The 20,515-nt window shown below is 39.6% G+C and overlaps 1 protein-coding gene across 19 annotated transcripts in view; it reads left to right on the top strand.

The window, feature by feature from the left end:
• The window catches only part of ENOX1 (ecto-NOX disulfide-thiol exchanger 1), a 358,280-nt gene extending 348,837 nt beyond the window's left edge, over window positions 1-9,443 (top strand). For all 19 annotated transcript variants that reach the window (XM_072928853.1, XM_072928835.1, XM_072928826.1 and 16 more), the window contains 3 exons: window positions 2,366-2,468; window positions 5,422-5,507; window positions 8,490-9,443. In XM_072928853.1, the coding sequence (XP_072784954.1) occupies window positions 2,366-2,468; window positions 5,422-5,507; window positions 8,490-8,621 (321 nt within the window). In that variant the 3' untranslated portion in view covers window positions 8,622-9,443. The remainder of the gene's footprint in view (window positions 1-2,365; window positions 2,469-5,421; window positions 5,508-8,489) is intronic.
• The last annotated feature ends 11,072 nt before the right edge of the window (window positions 9,444-20,515 follow it).

The following is a 20,515-nucleotide window of genomic DNA, read 5'->3' as shown; positions in this document are numbered from 1 at the left end:
TGCACAGGCTCAAATCGAGGCATTAAATGAGAATCCATCTGTTCCTTGCTCCCAATGGGATTATAGTTTCTTTCTCTGCGTCACTGCTTGACAAAACTTCTAATCCCACCTGAAACTGCAAGTGTGCTGTGTTTGGGCCTGTTATATCAAATACACATCTCTCTGGTCTCACCTTCACCCCTCAGGAATTGCTATTTTTAGACTGCTTTTCTATCTCTGATGAAGTCAAAGTTGCATCTTAACCTATACAAGCTCTGGTGGCATATGCTGCTCTGCTTTTCTGCTGCAGTATCATGAAATCTCTCATCCAGCTCCGTTCTATCTGTAGCCCCCTTGTCATTACTGCCCTCTTGGAGAAAGTAATGTAAATACCTTTTATTTCAGTTTCTTGCTAGGGTTTCCTTTCACTTCTTTTGGATGTCACGGCCAGCAGTAGATCAGAATTTGCATTAGCCTTTGGTTCTGTCAGGAGGGGAATCAACAGTGCTGGATAATTTAGAGCATGCTGCTGCTGCTATAATGTTCATGACAACACTACAGGAGTGTTAATGTCAAGGTGATGTAGCTGCCAGAGCACCCAGGAGCACTCTTGTTTTAAGAGGGGATCCCTGCCAACTCTTGAACTGCAGACTCCCTAAACTAAAATACACAGCTAAAAAGCTATTTGATCTCTACTAACTAAACAGCCAGCAAAGGCTGACATGTGCACAACTACGCATAGATCTGTGGCCAGGAGAAACACCTCAGCTGGCCACTACAACTGCGACAAACCCCAGATGACCAATGGACCTCACGCCTCGTTCAGTGTGGGCCAGGGCCTGTCAGAGCCCTTGTTGCTGGGGGCTGAGGACGCACATGTGCATGTATGTCACTTATGTGCACACAGAGTTCCTTGGCTGACACATGGCAGCCTGTTCTTCTTTGTGACACGGAGGAGCACTTGAAGCCATCAGGCAGCTGCCCCTTAGAGCATGAAGAGCATAGACTATGTCACTGCGGGGTTTTGGATTATGTTATTTGTTGTTTCTTTTTCTTTTTCAATTAAATATGAGGAAGTGTGTGACTCTTTTTACTAGTCTCACAGACTGTGAAGCCTTTAGTCATCCATAAAGAGGCACATTTGACATACTTTGGAGTTTATGCCTTTTTTTAGCATGAATTATTCACACCTTCAGAAATGCCTCAGAGCAACCCATGCCTAGTGTCCCTCTTCTCTTGCCAAAAATCCTTGCCAAAAGTTTTGGAGCAAGGCATCACACCATGGGTATATCCTAAATGAGCCACATCATTGTACCAAATAGTACATACCTGCTTGCATTTAAGGCTGCCCAGTCCCACACAACCTCCAGCAGCTTACCTTGACTCCCTGAAACAGAGCAAGAGCACCATTCCTTCACAGTCCTACCTCACGCCACCATATCTCCAGTGCCATGCTCTCTGCCTCCAAGGTTTTGCATGGAACTGCTGAGCATTTCCCAGAGCAGATGCAGCAGCGTGAGTCACTCCCTCACCAAGGAACAAGTCATTGCACATTGGCTGCTCCATGGAAACAGCCCATGGATATGCTTGAATATCGTGCAATACACTCTGAGGTCACTTGTATGCCTTGGAAATAATTCATTTACTTTTCATATACCCAGTTACACAACTGCCTGGGTACTTCTGATGGAGCACCTGCTATGTGATCTCTCAGATGAAATTTAGGTGTTTCAGGCCACCTGATTCCAGAAAAAAAAGAGCCCCGAACAGGAGCCTTGACTTGTTTGCCCTTCATATTGGTGCTCTTCCAGTCCTCAAAACAAGACAACTTTATGCAAACCACCTGTTAGGAATGGTCTTCCTGAAATGTACCGACCCCCAAAACATGCCTGAGAGTTGTTTGGGATGGGCCAATGCCATGCTAGGCACTGGCTGAAGAGTGTAACAGGGCAGAGGGTTGTGCTCTAGTAGCTAGAAATGTTGTTTCTGACTGCTGAATTTACTCTTATGGCTGTAGCTGAATGTCTCCATCCATGTTCCCTGGAGGCAGTCTTGGTTTACAGCTTTAATAGCCACAAAATGTGAGTTTTTTGACCATCCCCACATTTTACGGCACAAGCTCTCCAGCTGTTATAATGAAGAAGCACTAGCAACAAAGTTATTACTTATTCCTCAAGCAAAATTTCTCTCCTTGGCAGCACTTGGCGTAAAGGTAGTTCAAAATGTGTCTTAATATTCTACAAACAAATCAATTATTTATAATTGTCTTGTCTTTAGATGTGAATTAAAGTAATGATTTTTTTATATAGTTGAAAGGAAGCAGACAAGTTTAATCATGGTAAATGAAACCTACATGACCACCCGTTTGTTTTTTTAAACTTTATAGGAAATCAATGTATTGACAGTAGCATTGGTCAACCAGGACAGAGAAAAAAACTCAGAGAAACGAAGCCCAGGTCTAAAATCAGAGAAAGAGGCACTATTAATAGGTAAGATAACCCGAAAGAAAATTTTTGAGAATAAAATGCCTTCTAACAGGTTTCTGTTTTGCATATATGTTTACACACATCTTTGTGCTAATACAAGTAAAAAAGAAAACAAATGTAATTTTTTTAATCTGTGTTCAGAATGGCTTTTAGTAAGAAAAATCTTAAAATACAACTGAACTTTGCCTTTCTGAAAAATTCTGTAGTTTAATGAAAGGATTTCAGGTGTGAAGAAAATTGCAGAATCTGCATTTAGACTTGCAGCGTGAATGTATGATGACTTTATTTACATCAAGATTTAGCACGCCAGAGTTGTATAGCTTGTTATATGATTATTAGACAAAGTGGCAAAGGAGAAGGTGATGGAAATAGTATTAATAAACTACCAAGCAAAAAATACTGATACTACATGTATTAAGCAAGCCAGATTTATGCCTTTGACATTAGGTGAGGGAATTACCAATACGAATATTTATAAAGAATACCACAAGGACTGTCATACCCTTTACGTAGAATAAAAAATTTTAAATAAACTCTTAAATAGTGCCTAAAGCTAAAGCTTATAGGCAGTGGGCCAGCTAACTGGCATTTAGCCACACAGAACTGGCTGTACCCATGCCACCCTTTGAAAGAACATGCCCTATTTAGACCCACACATATTTTGCATTTGGTTTCAGTGGGGTAGGTTTTCAGGGAGCACGAAGGCCCACAATTCCAAAGTGTACCCTGTAGCACAGCAACAGAAATGTTGACCTGAAAGAACAGGTTTAATTTCTTTGGTTTGGTATTTTCACAAATCAGTGGTATCCTGATAAATGATAGTTCCAAAACTACCTTCTTTTGCTTAAACATAACTCATTTTCATCACCTAGGCACCAGGAGGATTGCTGGGTTATTGCTGAGGCACAGATTCAGCAATTCACAAGTTCAGTTCAGCCCAAAGAGGTCATTTAAAAGCGAAGAATGCATTTAAACGTTTAAAGTGCTTAGTACACAAGCTCCCTGTGACTGGTGAGATGCAAAACAGTGGAATGTACAGAAATGTATGACTTGATTGAATTCTGCTTTTTATAATTAAATCTAAAATTTTTGATTGCAGGGGCAGTACTTGACCTTTTCCAAGTTCATTATGTGAGAAAGCAAGCATGGGAATTTAAGAACAGAATAACAAACTTTTTTTCTAGGTCACTCACTATTTGACTGTAACAAACAGTGGCAGTGTCCCAGAATGGGTCCCATACATTTGCTGTTCAGTGGCACACTCAGATAAACAGAATAACCTCAGTTAAGATATTACTGGTCATAATAACCCCACTACTCACTGTTACAGTCCAAAGATTAAAGATCCCTCAAGATGGATTTCATGTTATCTCTTCCTCTGAGGCATGATCAGATGTGGCAAGGGAAAAATGGGCTTTGCCTCCATCTATTCACTAAGTTTTTCTGTATTTTAAAAAATGCAGTGTTGTCTTAGAGGAAAAGAGCATAAAAGAAAAAAAGTTTATCATGGAACTCCAGTCAATAACTACAAAATATTGACAAATTACTTATTATTTACATTGTATGAAAGAGCTGGCTTTGAATGTCCTGCATTGACAAGCCTCAGGAACAACATAACAGATGCAATAACACTGGTAAAATGTGATTCGAGTACAAATTAGATTTCTAGTCATCTCATCCAAGTGTGATGGTCTTGACTTCTGTTTCTATAGCTCTTGTGTGGCTACTAGTAGTCACCCACAGCACAAAGAAGGTCACTGCTGCTAGGACTTGACATAGTAAAAAATTTATTACATGCCTCTCCTTATGCAGGATCAGAAGTTTGTAAATTATGTTTGAAAAGTGGAGGAGGAAAAAAGGTGTTCTTTGCAAAGCCAGTCTAAAATGTGTTTATCAGTTTCAACCATGACCAGTACTTAGGGAAAAATGAAATCCAAGATTATCCTAATTCATTCAGCATCAAGAAAGCAGTATGGCCTGCAGTACATAAGATACAGTGACCCATTTTTGTCATTTGTAAGTATTTTTAATCCTGGTGTTTATGATTTAAGTATAAGAAATTTCCCCTAGGGTGGTTCAGCTAAGAAACCCATCCAAAGAGAGTTGAAAATATTTGCTCTGATTCTTACAGTTCAGCTCTCCCCAAACAGCAAGTAACACACATGCCATTTTGTATTTTCAATGTTTGCTTAGAAGAAGAGAAATTGGATAGTGCTTTTACTAGCAATACTGATGCCTCAAATCTTGTTTCCTCTGGTCATCATTGTTAATGCTGTCACTTGATTTTCACTGCAGAAAAAATCTCTAGACTTAGATCCTGACTCCTTCTAAGCCACTTTTAATTCCCATACCTTTTATAATCATCTTGAAACAACAATGAAGATAGACAGAACATGCTCTCTCTTAAGAAAAAGTAAATAAGCAAATATGTCATAAAGCATTTGTGTTTTCTGCAGCATTTATGGGTAATATGGATTAAATACTTTTCATAACTAGCATCTACATAATTACTATAAAAATTTGAGGGAGTGAGAGTTCTGACACAATTGTATGAAACATTTTCACAACAGAGAATCTAGTGAAGGGGAAATAAACAATAATTTTACCATTACAATATCCACAATTTTATATTGGTAAATCAAGCATAAAATTAGTAGTTGAAATGCTCCCAGCAAGGCTTTGTTTAGAAATTCCTTTATTCATCGGTATATTATCTTGGTCACTTACTTGCTAACTGCTGTCATTCCTGAAGATGAGCTATTGTATTTAGCACGATACCATGACTGTATTAAAAATGTGCTGTTTTGTTGTGTTTATTGGGTTATGCAAGGAAAACAAGAATCATAATTCATACTGAAAAACCTGCAAGAACAGACTTCAGAATTTTTTTGCGTATTTTAATGATACAGTGTATGAGATAATTTTAACACTTTGTGTCTGTTTGTCTTTAATACAGGTATCATATCCACATTTCTTCACGTCCACCCTTTTGGAGCCAATATAGAGTATCTTTGGTCTTATATGCAGCAGTTGGACTCTAGGGTAAAAAAAAAAAACTAATCAAAATCTATTTTCTCTTTAGAAATATTGTATTATTCTTTACTGCAGGTTAAACTCTTCATGCATTTCCATTAGAAAGATAATGGGATATGGGGCTTGGGGGTTTGTAGTCTTTATTCGTTCGCAAATTACAGTGCAGTGCTTGTGCTGAGGTCTTTGCCTTGAACTGCTTAGCTATCCTTTGTGGCACAGAAGAGCAGAGCTCTTAAATGGCAAAGACTAGCAGCTGATTTTATGACACATGATTCTGAAATATAGCTGCAGAGAACAAAAGCAGAACAAGAGGCAGGTGTGGCCATGGCCATCAAACTGTGCAGTTTTTGGAGATGGCCCTTTATTTTTTGAAAAGTTGTAAGTCATGTGTCACACTGAACTGAACCTTCATGAACACAGGAACGAACCATGTCGCATGTCCTTTGTCTCCATGTGGGAGCAGACATGACCACATAAAGGAATTGGGTGTACTAATTTCAGTGAAACTTGGCCAATACAAAAGTGAAGCCAACACAAACAGTGTGCAAAGTGTTTAATGCATCAGTTCATACAGTCCACAGACAATAAATACCTGTAGGATAAGATTCTTTGACTTACTTTTTGATATCTGCTGTAGAATGAGATGAAATCAAACCCCTAATGGGGCCTATTCCTCTGCACTGAATATTAAGCAAGTCACAAGTGAGAAGCTCAAGTGTGAAATGATCAGGTGAATGGTACTCCAAGTGCTAAGCAGCAGCTCTGCAGGATGCAGGGGTCACCCTGTGGCCAACCAAAGCTCTGTCCCATGTCTGCCAATACTTGGATGATGGTGCTTTCCCGGATCTTGCAACACAACTCCTTTGATCCTAGGAATGTTTTGTTCCTGAACAGCTCCCTCAGCTCATAGCTAAGATCAGCTTCTCACTGCTTTGATGAGCTGCTTCATGCTTCTGGATAATCCTGAATCCTTCTCCTGTTTCTGTGAAAAAGTGTAGAGCTAAAAGCAGAGGAGATCCTGAGCTAGAAGCTCACTGGAATTACAGCAGGCTGCACTGATGAGTGAGGAAGGATGATGAATTTGTTAGGCACTGCCTTCAGGCCGTGGAAGCTCAGGTTTGCTAGTGCTTTACAGCCCACTGCCACCCACAATGAAAAGGGAGTAGGGTATGAGAGAAAGAGGTGAGAAACTGGTGAATTTGAATTCTTTTTTTAATGTCTGGTTTTATCAAGACCTAATGAATCCAGAACTTCACACCTCCAGCCATTCTTCTGCTTCTCTGTGCCCTTGCTACCCGTGCACTTTGCTTAGTCTTGTCCTGCATTACCTAGTCTGTCCAATCTCCTCAGTTGTCTTTCAAGTCCTTCCTTAACACAGCATTTGTCTAAGTTTCAACTGCTTTTTTCCATGGATGACCTCTCCAGCTCTGTATCTCTTGAGTGATGATAGCAATCATCCAAAATATGGATTCTGGGCTCCAGCCCTGCTGCTGCTCATTGCTTCTCCCTAGTGACTTCTTCAACATTCTCACCCTGCACTGCTGTGGTCCCTTCTTATGCATGGCTGTGGGCTCTGCCCTTGAGGTTTTGCTCACGTGAGTAACGTGGGGCTGCCAGGGTCAAGTTCTTGACTTGGGAACAGAGCCCTCGAGGAAGGAGCATTGTCTCCCACCTCTGCACCTACCTCTGGACCTACCTACTGCATAATAAACACAAGCTGCAAAATTTGACCTCGTTGGTGTCTTTTGGAAGCAACTGCTTGTAGAAACAAATTACTTTTTAATAGCACAATCCAGAGATGCAATCTCAGAGATGAATTTCAATTACTTTCCATGGTTAGCCTGTCATTCCTCGCCTGAAGAGGAATGATAAGGTCAGCATACCCATGTGGGCTGAGGGCTCAGTACAGAGCTCAGATACATTACACAAAAGTAACCAGACACCCACTGCTGCCATGTGAGTACTTAAAAGATGGATTGGGTCACACTGAAGCTTTAGACTGCCTCCAACACTGAGTTTTGTTGCCACCTTTAACAAATCATTTAATCTTTCTGCTGCACTAACCTCTACAGAGGCAATATTTATTTTCTCACCACCCTTGGGTGTACTGAAGTATAATTAGCACATTTTATGTTTATATACTGTTTTAAAAAGGAAAGGTTTCTCCATGGAAGTTTTCTACTAGTATGAATAAGCAGAAATATCATCATTTCCTGAAAAGCCTTTCAAACCATGGAGATACCTGTGGATAACAGGCAGCACCCGTAGATTTCTTTGCTGTTCCTATCATGACCACCACTTTAGAAGCAGTAGGATAAAATGGCTCATATTCCATGACTGTTCATTTCTTTACTTTCCTACTGATTATACCAGGAAGACTGCCTTTGCAAAAGTGTTTTCTATAATGACAGCATCTTGCCTATTAGTAAGGTGAGCAGTCATTAAAGTTTCAAAAGATTAAAAACATCCTGAATAATGTGGAACTGGGAGCTTTCCTGCTTAATTATCTGGGGCTGCTGAACTGGGTAAGACCGAGGGAAGATGGCTGCATGGATAGTCAGCCTTCAGTAACAACAGAGAGCTGATTAAAGTCTTGTTGAAAGAGAAAAACCAATGGAGCTGGGAGAAGCATTCAAAACCACATAGGCTGAGAAGAAGAATAAGGTCCCATCTGCTTCCTCCTCCTCATAAGAACACCTATGACTGTAGCTTTTAGCTTCATACCACACTGTGGCCACAGCCCCAGCATGGCAGTTGTCATTGCTTTACAGTGGGATACCATCTACAGGAGCAAAATTATTCCTTCAAAGAATCTGCACTTGCTCTGGAAAGTCATGTCAGGCTAAGGCTAAAAAAAAATAATGGTTGGTTGTTTTCATACGGCCTGGATTTGTCTCCCCCTCACCCCTATGACATCTGTTCTTAATGTTTCTTCTTTACAAGCTACAGGGCAGCTTTCTCACTTTAATTTTACCTTTGTTTCTTTCTCAGATCTCTGCAAATGAGATAGAAATGCTTTTGATGAGACTGCCACGCATGTTTAAACAAGAATTCACTGGTGTAGGAGCAACACTGGAAAAGAGGTGGAAGTTTTGTGCCTTTGAAGGAATTAAAACTATCTGACTGTGACTAGTAATGAAGCTATGCAGAAGAAGAATTCCTAGAGCATGGCAGGGTTATAAAGTATTAAAGTAAGAAATTTGGATTTGGGCACATAGTAGTATGTTTTCAAAGTTATCCAAGCCTAATTTTAGTTACATTTGTGACGTTCTCTTGTGAGTGGAAATGTAGTTGTGCACCAGTTCCTAAAATAAAATAAAATTTTAAAAAAGTTTCAAAACGTGACAGATTGTTTCCTATGAAAACTGAAGAAAGCTACCACAGTCATAATGATTTCAAGATACTACATGTCCTACATTTAAGAAAAGCTCATTGAGCAAACAGTTAAGAAGAAAGATTGCCCAGTTATGGTCGCTAAGCTACAGCGATTTATATGTAATATGTAATAGAACTCATTAAGTTTTGTTATAGAAAGTTCTTTCTGTTTAGTAAGAGAATTAAGTAATTTTACAGTGAAGAAAAGCATACCAAAAGAAAACTTGAAGATGTGTCTGAAGTTATTGTATTTTGTAAATTAAGTTATATGCTGTACCAGGGATTTTTGCCTTATTGAAAGAGGCCTGAAAATGTGATTGGAGTCCTCAAGAATGCTTTATCAAGAATATTATTTTTCTAATGTAACTATTCTCCATTACAAGTTCTTTTAACATGGATTGCATATCAATTTTCATAAACATGTAAATAAGGAGGAAACCAGTGTTACTGTATTGTATTTGGTATGTAACATTCAGGTCTATGCATCAAAATAAATATTCAGTTGCATTACTGTTACAAATTTTATAGCAGATATATTAATTTTTATCAATAAATATGACTTCTACCATATTGTTTGCATAAGTATTTCTTCTGACGTTATTGAATTTTAATCAATCCAGCAAGAGTCTCCTGCACATCTTTCCCCTACCTGAACTATTAATTGCAGATAACTTTGTTAAATGTATTATAAATCAAAAAAGAACTTGCAATATTTGCTAAGATTAAAATATTTTAAAATATTGGTAGAGGAAGCACCAGCATGGACCTTTGATATTTTTTTTCAACAAGCAGATGGGTGAAAAATTAACACGTTCTAATTTCCCATTTTCATTGCTGTGTTGGGTAAGAACTGCTGTGGGTCGGAAGAAGCAGCTCCCTCTTTGCCACACCCCTGTGCAGGCAGAGGAGCCAGTCACGATAGAGCCGGTCCCATGAAGTGGAGCACCAGCAGTGGGAAATATGGAAAACTGAAACATGCAGGGAGTATCCAGGTACATGTCAAAGTGAGGTTTCACTCAGGACCTTCAATAAACAGCAATTAGTATCAAATGCATGTAGTAGTGAAGGAACTCTCCAACATGGCTTTTGGTGATTGGTACTTTAGGGCCTATTTCTCTTCTGGCATCTACCTGGAATACAGAAATATTAAATGAAATGCTAATTGTGTACAAAAGGGGAAAAGAAAGAGGCTTAGCACATCTATTATGGGAAAAAAAATTATGCTTTCAGGCAGTACACACAAAATTTAAAAAATCAAGTACATCTCAATTATGGTTTCTATAGAGCCTGTGATAAGCTACTCAGGTGAAACTAGTAATTATATGCCAGTTATGTTAATGAAAATTAACTAGTTTAATCCAAGTAATAACTCTTACCTCTCTTGAGATCATACAGTTTCATGAATAATTCTGGCAAAAATGTGTTAGGTCTGACAGCTTGTATTTAGGTACTGTAACATAAATGTGTATGGATGCCAGTTAGGCTGGGGAAAAGAGATGTGAGAAAACTCACCTCAGCATACACCATGCCATACTTATTCATTATATTCTGTCCTTCTCTTTCTTGTGTCCACCTTTTTTTTCCCTTTGGATCATGGTCTCTCTCACAAAACATCTTCAAATCCAGTCAAAAACCATTTTTTTTTGACAGAACCTTGTAACCTAATCACTGTATTTGTTTTGCATATATTTTTCTTCTTCCTTTTCTTCATTGGGGTTTTCATGACTGTCTAGACTGTCACAGGTTTAGAAGGGTACCTTTTTAGTCCTGTATAGTATCAGTTAAAAGGGAACCTCCTTCACTGGCTTTAAGATACTGCTAAAGATCTAAATTTTGAGTATGAGTAGCACGTAGGCATCCTGTAATATTGTAATGTCTCAGCTGGGAACTTGAAATCCAGGGAGATGCTCAATGAGTATCGGGTTGGGCCCAAGAACTAGCTTTAACTTTGTGTGCTTTGAGGCAAACTAGATTAAAATGTTGAGCTCCGTCATTTAGATGCTGAAATGTCCCTATGATGACTCTTGGGGTATCCAGCTGGGAGTTCTGCAGTTAATACAATGAGATTAATAATGAGAAAGCTGCTTTTGATACAGGATTTGATACAGGATTTTTTTGATACAGGAAAGCCTCCTAGACTGGACATTAGGGAGCATTTCTTTACTGAGATAGTGGCCAAACACTGGAATAGGCTTCCAGAGAGGTGAGCAACGCCCCAAGGCTGTCAGTGTTTATGAACATTTGCACAATGCCTTTAATGACACGATTTTTGTCAGCTCTGATGTGGTCAGTCAATTGAATTAGGTGATCCTCATAGGTCCCCACAAGACCTAAAGCAAGTTTCTGCAGCTGCGTCATGTTGAAGGAAGATGGCCATTTAGCAAAGACTCAAAGCCAGTTAGTTAGCAGGATCTTCGCAACAGTACTGGGAAGAAAAAAAGAAAAAGGGCCAAAGAGAGGTATCACATCAGGCTAACCATGAGCTCAAGAGAGGGGACTGAGCAACAGCCTGGCATGCAATTGCAAGTTATGGAAGAAAGTTATAGCAGTGCCCCCTCTTTTCAAATAGGGACTAGTGGAGCAGGAGATTTGGTTTCAACTGCCCAAACATGCTGAGGGCATTTTGCCCTGAGTTGTAAGTTAGGTTGGCCTGAACTCCTGTTCTCCCAGGAGAGCTTTTCAGACCATCCTCAGCTTTGAACTGTCTTGGTCTGGTGTCAGGGGTGACTTTCATGAGCTTAGAGGCCCCAGCCTCTTACTGCAATGTATCTGATTCCCACTAGAAGGATTAAGAGATGCACTGTGCAAAACCTCTTGGACAAATGTGCATTTAACCATGCACATTCAAGGGAGATAAGTGTAACCTCTCTGTTAAAGTGCATTTTATGTCCTCAAGATATGTTTTATGTTTGATCATGTTTGATGAAGACTACATTATTCCCATCACTGAAAAGGAAATTCTTAATATCTCCTTGTACATAGTGGAGTCAATTGTTTATTGAAGTGTGTGTGTTTAGGGCAAAACTTGCATGTTCAGGACTGTCAGAGCATCAAATTCACTTAAGGAACAGCTATACTGAGATTTAGAGAAAATCCTGTATCAAGCTATGCTACATTTAGCTGCACATGATGTGCAGCAAATGCTATGGAATCTAAAACTAGAAAATTGGTTGTAAGAGCATTCTGGGTGGTTTGTTTAAGTAAAAATTCTAGTCTTGCAAGCATTGTTTTATTTAAAATCAGAATGGATTTGACAGTCAGTGTTAGTATGACAAAAATGTTCCAGGATGATATGAGTTGATTTGGAGAAGGAGATTTGGAGAGAGAAGAAGGGAAAGAGTTGGATTTGGATATTCTTTTGGTCCCCATACCAGTAATTAGCCAGGTCTGATGTAGAACTGACATCCATTTTTTCCACTTAACAAATGTATCTCAGTGTTCAGCATTAGAAGTGTGAGGCTTTTATAATCTTTTTTCCCTTTTTGTGAAAGGGTACAAATTGTCCCTTGACTTGTCACTCTGGTTATCCTGCTAGGTTCTGCAGCTTTTTCACCCTAATTTTTCCCTCAAAAAGAAAGTAGAAACAGCATCAAATCCTTTCTGGTTCTGTGTGTGACTGCCTGGACAGCAAAAACTAACTGAGTTACGTATTTACTGAGTTAAAACTGAATGTTTCAAGAACAAGTAAGCCAACTGAAAAAGCAGCCAGATCAGGAAATTATGCCTACAAGGTACAGATACTCTGACTTTATAAACCCATTACATTGAATTTGTAAGCAAAATCAAATAGATACACTCAGGAGTACCTTTGATTAAGCGTTCTGCCTCACACTGGGTAACACTGTGCCTGTTCAGATTTAATAGGCTGGCTCCAATGTCAAATGCCCTTTCAACAGGGATATTTGTGGGGCAGCAAGAGGAAAAAAGTATATATTCTTTTAAACCTAGCAGACAGCATTCCTGCAATCATACCACAGACATATTACAACCATTTGCTCAGACTTCTGGCTGGTAAGTACTTCTTGCCAATTTATGTACTTTTATACACATAACATTGAAGCCTAAAAAACTCATTCACTTGGACTGCTCATGTCTTAGTCATGTCACTGTTAATTCTATAGTGATCCCAATAGCATATGGTGGATTAAAATACACCTGCCATAAAAGCATCCATCCATAATCAAGGTTATCAACTGATTAAAAAGATATTTTTTTGCTTGATAGTTTCTTAGATATTAGTGCTGTCAAAATTAGGTCCTAACTTCCTAACTTCATTGTTTCTGGCTTCTTCTATCCTGGTTTGCTTTTCTCTGCAAGATTAAATAATCCTTTAGTACTGCATATTTTCTCCCCATGAAGATATTTATATATTGTAGTCTATTTATTTTTCTCCTAAGCTAAACAGATTGAGTTTTTAAGTGTTTTGCAATAAAGCATTTATCTTCTCTTCCTCGAATCATTGCATCCTTTTTAAAAATATCCTTTCCAATATTTTAAAACTTGCTTTAAAATGTTTGGAGAAAAACTGTTACTTGAATTAAACTGATCAGTTTACAGCATACAGACACACAGCCACATCTCTGCTCCAATTCAACTCTTTGCCTCCTGTTCCTGTCAGACTATGAGATGATCACCAATGTCAAAGCAGTAACACAAGTGAATTGCTGTTGGGTTGTTTTCTTCACCCTGGTGTAACAGATTCCTCTGCATAGATACGTTTCTGTCTGCTAAAGCCTGGTTTTTTATCCCCACTGATAAGCTTGCTTGTGCAAGGCCAGAGGTCTCACCCCATGAGGTTATTTTGAGGCTTAGATCCCATGCACAGCCCTGTTCTTCGCTACGGGGTAGGTTTGGATACCTCTCATATAGCCTTTATAGCCTTTCATGATTAAAATGGGGTAATCAGATTTGCTGTCAGGGTGTTCAGATTGCATCAAGCATTCAGAGGGCAGTCGCACAGGCTTTGTCTAGACTAGGGTTTAAATGTGTGTCATTAGCACATATTAGCTAATACATTTTTAAACTCTGATGCAGACGAGGCATAATGCCTTCAATGTGAAAAGCTGGCTGAGTTAGGCCCCTGGGAACTGGCGTTGACACTGGTTTGTCTATTTTAGAATTTTAGAATTAGAATTTTAGAATAAGTTAGCTGAGGGCTTGCCTGCAAAGACCAGTTAATTTAGAAGAATATAGGCTATGAATTTAAAGGGTTGCTCCAGGACTTCAGGCCAGAAAAAGATTCATCCTCAAGTAGTTGCACTGAAATAGCTCAATATGATAGTAATATGCACTTAACTAGGTAAGTTTTCCCTCGCTTTTTTTTTTTTTTTTAAATAAAACTTTCCATAGGAAAAACCCCAGTTCCCATATTAGAAATTAACCCTCTGGTGCATTTCTGTTTTTATCACTGCTCCTTACTGAATCCAACTGATTAGCCTGGTTGTGTCTGGGGAGGAGGCTGGAAAACTTGTACACTCTGCAGATCTGATTGCTGACGTTAAAAGCTGACTTGCATTTCACAGGGGGAAGACATGGTATGCTTGTGAGAGGAAATGTGAGTGAAGCAACAGAAGACCATAAAATAGGATTAAAAATAGAGACTGGAGGGATTTTGTTAGAACCTGGCGTTCCATCAAAAAAACCCACACAAATCCCAGGACATCCCAGAAGCCTGTTATAAACTAAGAGGGGGAACAAGGAAGAAGAAGAGATAAAATTTAATAGTAAAAATCATTGTAAACTATGGTGGTATTGAATTTATGAGAGTTTGTGCATTTCCTCAGCTGGTTCTGCCCATGGAATCAGCTGCTTCAGGTATTGTGGCTGAGACTCTGTAAAGAGGAACCATCCAAAATTACTCTGCAGTTGGCTTTATCCCAAAACTAAGCTCGGATAATACTAACTTCCAATTGCAGAGGAGCTCCTCCCTGCAAGAAAAATCTGCATCCTTAGCTATACCAGTTGACTGGTTGATGGTGATGTTAGCAAAAACATTTTTCCTTGTCCTTGAAGGTTAGTGAGAATATATGTTACTCATGGAAAGCAAGTATTTGCCAGGTAATCAGAACTCATTTGGGGCTGTCATTTCCACCCCTTCACTCTGACTGGCTGTCACCTTGGTTGAACTTGTTACCTTGGTTGAACTTGTCACCTTGGGTAGACGGAGACTAACCTAAAGTCTTATCAGGGTGGAAAACAGACTTTTTTCTTGAGAAGAACAGCCATGGATAAACATCATGCCACCTGTTCAAGGCTGATTTGTCTAATAAAGAATTGCAAGGCAGGAGCTGCTTTGCAGGGTGGTACTGGGAGCCGGTTTTGCGCAATAAAGCATACTGACAGAGAAAGATGCCAGATGGTGTCTCAACAGCCCAAGTTTTCTAAAACACATTTCCTACCCTAGAAGTTCTTGATTGACAGCTCTGGAAACAGGTGTTTTATTTGTCCACAGGGCAGCACAGGGAAAGCATCTAATATTGTCCCAGCAGAGGTCTACAGAAATCACCTGCCATTTCATTTCCAACCCTATTAAGTCCTTGTTTCATCTGTCCAACTGCAGAGGAAGGGGATATCTGCAGAATGCACATTTGACCCTGATTTGAGTGCACAGAACTTCTGCTAGTTAAAATTTTAATTTCAGGGCTGGATTTGAATCTCTGATCTATAAAATGTGTAAACTACTGTTTTAAGGAAATTATCCCAAGACAGAGGAAGGGAAGGCAGGCTTTCTTGAAGCCCAAATATACCCCAGTGACCCCATTCTTCTCCCTCAATCTTCCCAGCGAGCAAGAAGATTTGGAAGTACATAGCTGGCAAAGAGGTTCATCCTATTGGAAAAGACAGAAAAAAGCTCATGCTATATTTACACAGAATGTTTTGAGATGGGTTTTTTAAATCTAAAGAAAACCCTTCCCAGTTTATAGCCATGAGATGCTCTTAAAAAAAGGTTAGTACAGGGAAATGGAGAAGCAATGAAAAAAAGAGTATTATCTTTTATGAGTACTTTATTAGTCTTCCCCTTTGAAAAGATTTCAGTGTGGAGGCTGAAATCCCTACTGTTTCAAAAGTTTACAGTCAAGAGCAGGAACAATGCAGGATTTGCAGCCTTTGGTTTTTGTGGTCTGTGCAGTTCAAATGTGCAAAGAAATGTATGAAAGTGTGTGCCCACCCAGGTGAAATGGAACTGGGCAGTCACACAGAACTGTTGCTTTTTCTGCAGTGCAGAGCTTTTTATTTACAGGAATAAATCCTGGGCAGATGGTCAGAAGTTTAGTGACGTACATTTGCCATGCAATCAGGAAATCTGTATATGTTTAGGACTGAGACCTTAATTTTTTTCTTTCTTTCAAGAATACTGAGATTTCTGCTATAGGCAGCATTGAGAAAGACAACAGAGGGTGAGCTGGATGGATCTGGGGAAAGAGGCCTAATCAATGGGCAGCTAGAGATGTGACTGTCACACAGTACATCTCCCTACCAGCAGTGAGCAGGCTAATTTGGCCACAGGAGACATCACAGCTGTGAATGTATAGCCTCTGCCCAGTTCAATCCATCTACTTGCTGTTTCCAGGTTAAGCAATATGATAGCATCTGGTCTGTCTTCTTCTGACTTCTTTCTACAGGGTTTCTTCTTCTGGAAAGTAAATTTAGAGGCAAGTCAAGCCTTTTTTCAGGCAGTTAACAAGCTGTACCATCAACAGGAAACTATGGATGATCTGCAGCATTAGTGGGTGGATCCAAAGTGGGGAAAGAACTGGACAACTTCTTCCTAAATTTGCTCCAGGCCTTGAAATTACTTTATTTACAATTTCCGAAGAAGAAGGATCAGCAAAAACCTTTCCAGAAATAACCAGAATAAGGTTTCATCTCCCAGGCCCGTTTTGTTCACACCTGTTTCATGTTCCCCAAACCACACATGTAACCATGTTCAGAAGAAAGCAAAAGGTGTTCCAGATATTAAGTCATGTGAGGAAATCAAGGTTTTGGGAAGGTTATAGGAAGGGCCTTGCAGGCAAGCCCATGATCAATGCTAATGTTCTTCTGTGTAACTAATCTAAAGTAAGGTTTTCATTAACTCTCTTTATTTGACGCAGTGTGAAAAGAACTGAAGAGAATGTTTAGGCTGGCAAAAAAAGCAACACAAAATCCCACAAGAACCCAGTATAACAGTTTACATCAAGAGCTAACTAACAAAAAAAAAAAAAAAATAGCTCTAGATACACAAAGTCTCTGTTTTGCAGCTAGGCAGGAGGTACACAATTTTAAAGCTATGCAGGAGTACCAAGGCTCTTCTCCCAGCAGAGATGTTGAGAAATTACCACTTTGTGCCACAACATGGAGCATAACTCACTGCTAAAAAGTTCTCTTAAATCACAGTTATATTACATGGCAACATACTGACTTGGGCTAAGACCTTCACTTTTTTTTTTTAACTACTGGTTGTCTAAGAGGTGCCACCAAGCAAACAGAGTGAAAGGGAAAGTGTGACCAAACCCAATACTAGAGCTACTCAGCAACACTCCAAAACTCAGCCACACAATGCATGTTTTCTACCAAAAATTTGCTTTTAAAAGCCATCCACACCAGGATTTTCACTGTCATGTGGACATAGAGTCAAAGAAGTAAGGAATGTCAGCCATTCAACTAACTTTGCAGAATATCCTGTCCCAGGTTCCATCACTTCATGCAAGGATGTGTTCATCCAACATATTCCAAGGACACCTACCTGACTGATCCCCTTCCAGCAGCTGTAGGTGCACACTTGGCTTCTTAGCACTCTTTACTCTGGGGTTTCAGACAGTCCTTTGTGTGGAATTGATTGAGAGCCATGGTCCTCTGAATTCAAAGTCTGAGGGTTGCTCACATTCTGAGTAACATAAGGGAACAGAAGAAACACAGGCCTTGAATTGTAGCACATGGCAGGGGGTAGGAAAACGTCCTTGAGCTTCTAAGGAGACATGTCTTAAGGTCTTCTTAATCCAGCCTTTATCCCTTCTCTTTCTGTCTGCAGATTGACATGGGTTTGTGTACATGTGTCTGAGGTCTCCAGACATTTGAGTGGATGATGGCTTCTTGTTTCCTCAGTGCATCAAGTCTTTTGATTTATGTTTAAAACATAAATCACATCAGGTCATGTGATTTATGTTTATTTTAGTGCAAGAGGTAGGGGTCAATATGTCACCAAGCCACAAAATAAAATACATCTAGCAATAATCTCATATGCAGGGGAAAATGTACATGTAAATGACAATCTGTCCATTTCAGAAAGAAGAAATGAATGAGCAATTACAACTGAGAACCCATAATAATTTATATAAATGGATAATATTAACTAGATGAAAGGCTGTCTACTCAGAGTAATTTTATCCTGATGGACCAAAAGCTACCAGTTGCTTAAATTTTTATTAAAATATGAGAAACAAGAAATCCAAACTGTAGTGTTTAATTGAGACCAGTACCTAGCTTTAGGAACTGACACTACTCCTACAGTATCTAAATTCAGGAGAGCAACTGTGACTCAAGGCTTTTGCCATATGACTGGAAAAGCAGCTACAAAGCCTCAATCTGATATCTGGCAGGTAGGAGCAGAGTACAACCTTCAGCCCCAGCAAGTCCCATGGAAACAGGACTGGACCTTGCTTTCTCAGCCCAGTTATGCTGGCAAACAAGAACCAGCTTCCACCTATCACTAGAGACTGTTTTTCAGGCATCATAACAAGAGATGTAAGACTGCAATCAGCTGAGGAGGAAGAAGCATGGGGAAAGTGCACTTGGTCGTCGCTGCAGGTAGCTGCTGGGAAACCAAGGGTTACAACATCCAGCCAGTGATGATTTTACTCACAGCACGGAGAGCTGGAGAATATTCGTTGGCAGTGACTTTATCTCATCTCAGTTTAGCTCTCAAGCAGACAGATCTAGTGCTCAGTCACATCCACAATCCTGCACTGCCACCTCGTTAAGGGGGTGCTGAATTTATGAACCCATCTTCAGCTGTGGCTCAGTGGAAATGCTAGATCACAGCCTCCCACCAGCCTTCCCATTGCAATGCAACAAGGAAACACCTGGTAAATGTTGCTGCTTGAAGGGGGTTTTCAGTGGAAGGGACTGTGATTGCTATTTCCTGGGGTGCTCCTAAATCTGCAGAGCACCTCCTTGGTGCTGCTGCCCTCAAAAGCAACATCACTCCTTGAAGATACCAGTCAGCAGAGAACGCTGCCCCTGCTGACACACACAGGCAGTGACTTATTCACATCAGCTACAAAGGAGGCAAGTCACACAAGGCTGTGGTGCTGCAGACAAAGTAAATCGTTTACTATAATGTGTATGGTGAATAATAATGCCAAGCGTTAGAACATCATCATAGAACAGAGGAGAGGATGGGGAAATGTGTGTTTCCCCTTGATTAAGGTTCCTTGAATGATCAGGATCAGGGGAAAATGAAGTTGAGAGGATGTGGATAGGAGAGGAGTTCCCTGAATTAACTTTCTTCTCCTTCCATATCCCAGCCTTATATACAAAACACAACATACATGATCTGTCTATAAATGAACAAAACTTGTAGTGCATACCAAATCTGCAATCCAGTAATTTGTATTTGAATGTTTTAGCAAAAACTGACTGTGACTACAAACACTTCACAGACTAATTTCCAGATTTATGTGTTTTTTGCTTGATCTGCCTACATGTTCTCTGAGCTCTCTGCCAAAAAAATATTTCCTTTCTTGCACTGAAACGTAGCACTGACATGTGTCAAACTACTTTTTTTTAATGGGCTTTAGCACACGTCTTCCTCTTTCAGCTTTTTGTAGATTTATACATATTAGACACACATCTTTGGGTTTTAATTATAAAATTAATGTAGACAGCAACCAGAAATAAAGCTGACAAATCCAATTTCCCAAGTAAATCAATATCATCTCAGGATCTCTGAGAAAAACAAAAAAAAATTATGTCCAAGGGGTTACAAGAATGTTTCTAAAGGGACAAACTTTAAAAAAAGAAAAATGCTGATCAGATTAATAGAGGAGTATATCCCTAACATCAAAATCCATATTTATCACTAGCTAGGAGAATGTGATGGTATTTTTAACACTACACAACTTCTCATACTGCTTCTAATCCCAGACATTTAGGGGGGAAAAAAGTATCTATCTATCTACCTACCTATCTATCTATCCATCCATGTTGTAAATGCATCCTAAAAGAAATTAATTTCTAAAATAGTTGCTTGATGATCCTATACAAGACGTTTGGAATATTTCCTTTTTAAAGTACCAACATACATGCAGCTGTAAAACAAACAGCTCTATAAGGATTCAGGACATCCACATATGAGCCTCAGAACTTAGACTCCAGAGAAGCTGGTATTCTTCTCCAATACCAATAGAGAAGCCAGTTTCACAGTTAGGCAATGGAAATTGAAAGAGTATGCTGAGGGACCTATGGAAGAAATTAACGAAGCTCTTCCCTGGGCCAAGAGAAGCTCAGAACTGTGTTCGTGACATGTTGTTCTCCAAAGCCTTTAGCTCTCTTCTGAAGGACTGAATTGGAGCTACTCCATAAAATGCCCATTGGTCCAGCTCAGCAACATGCACCAAGCACTAAGCACCAAGCTTGTCCTGCCTAAACCAAACTGCAACAGA

Source organism: Taeniopygia guttata, chromosome 1 (genome assembly GCF_048771995.1).
Source record: "Taeniopygia guttata chromosome 1, bTaeGut7.mat, whole genome shotgun sequence".
In the NCBI taxonomy this organism is placed as follows: domain Eukaryota; kingdom Metazoa; phylum Chordata; class Aves; order Passeriformes; family Estrildidae; genus Taeniopygia; species Taeniopygia guttata.
This window is presented reverse-complemented; position numbering and strand designations above follow the sequence as displayed.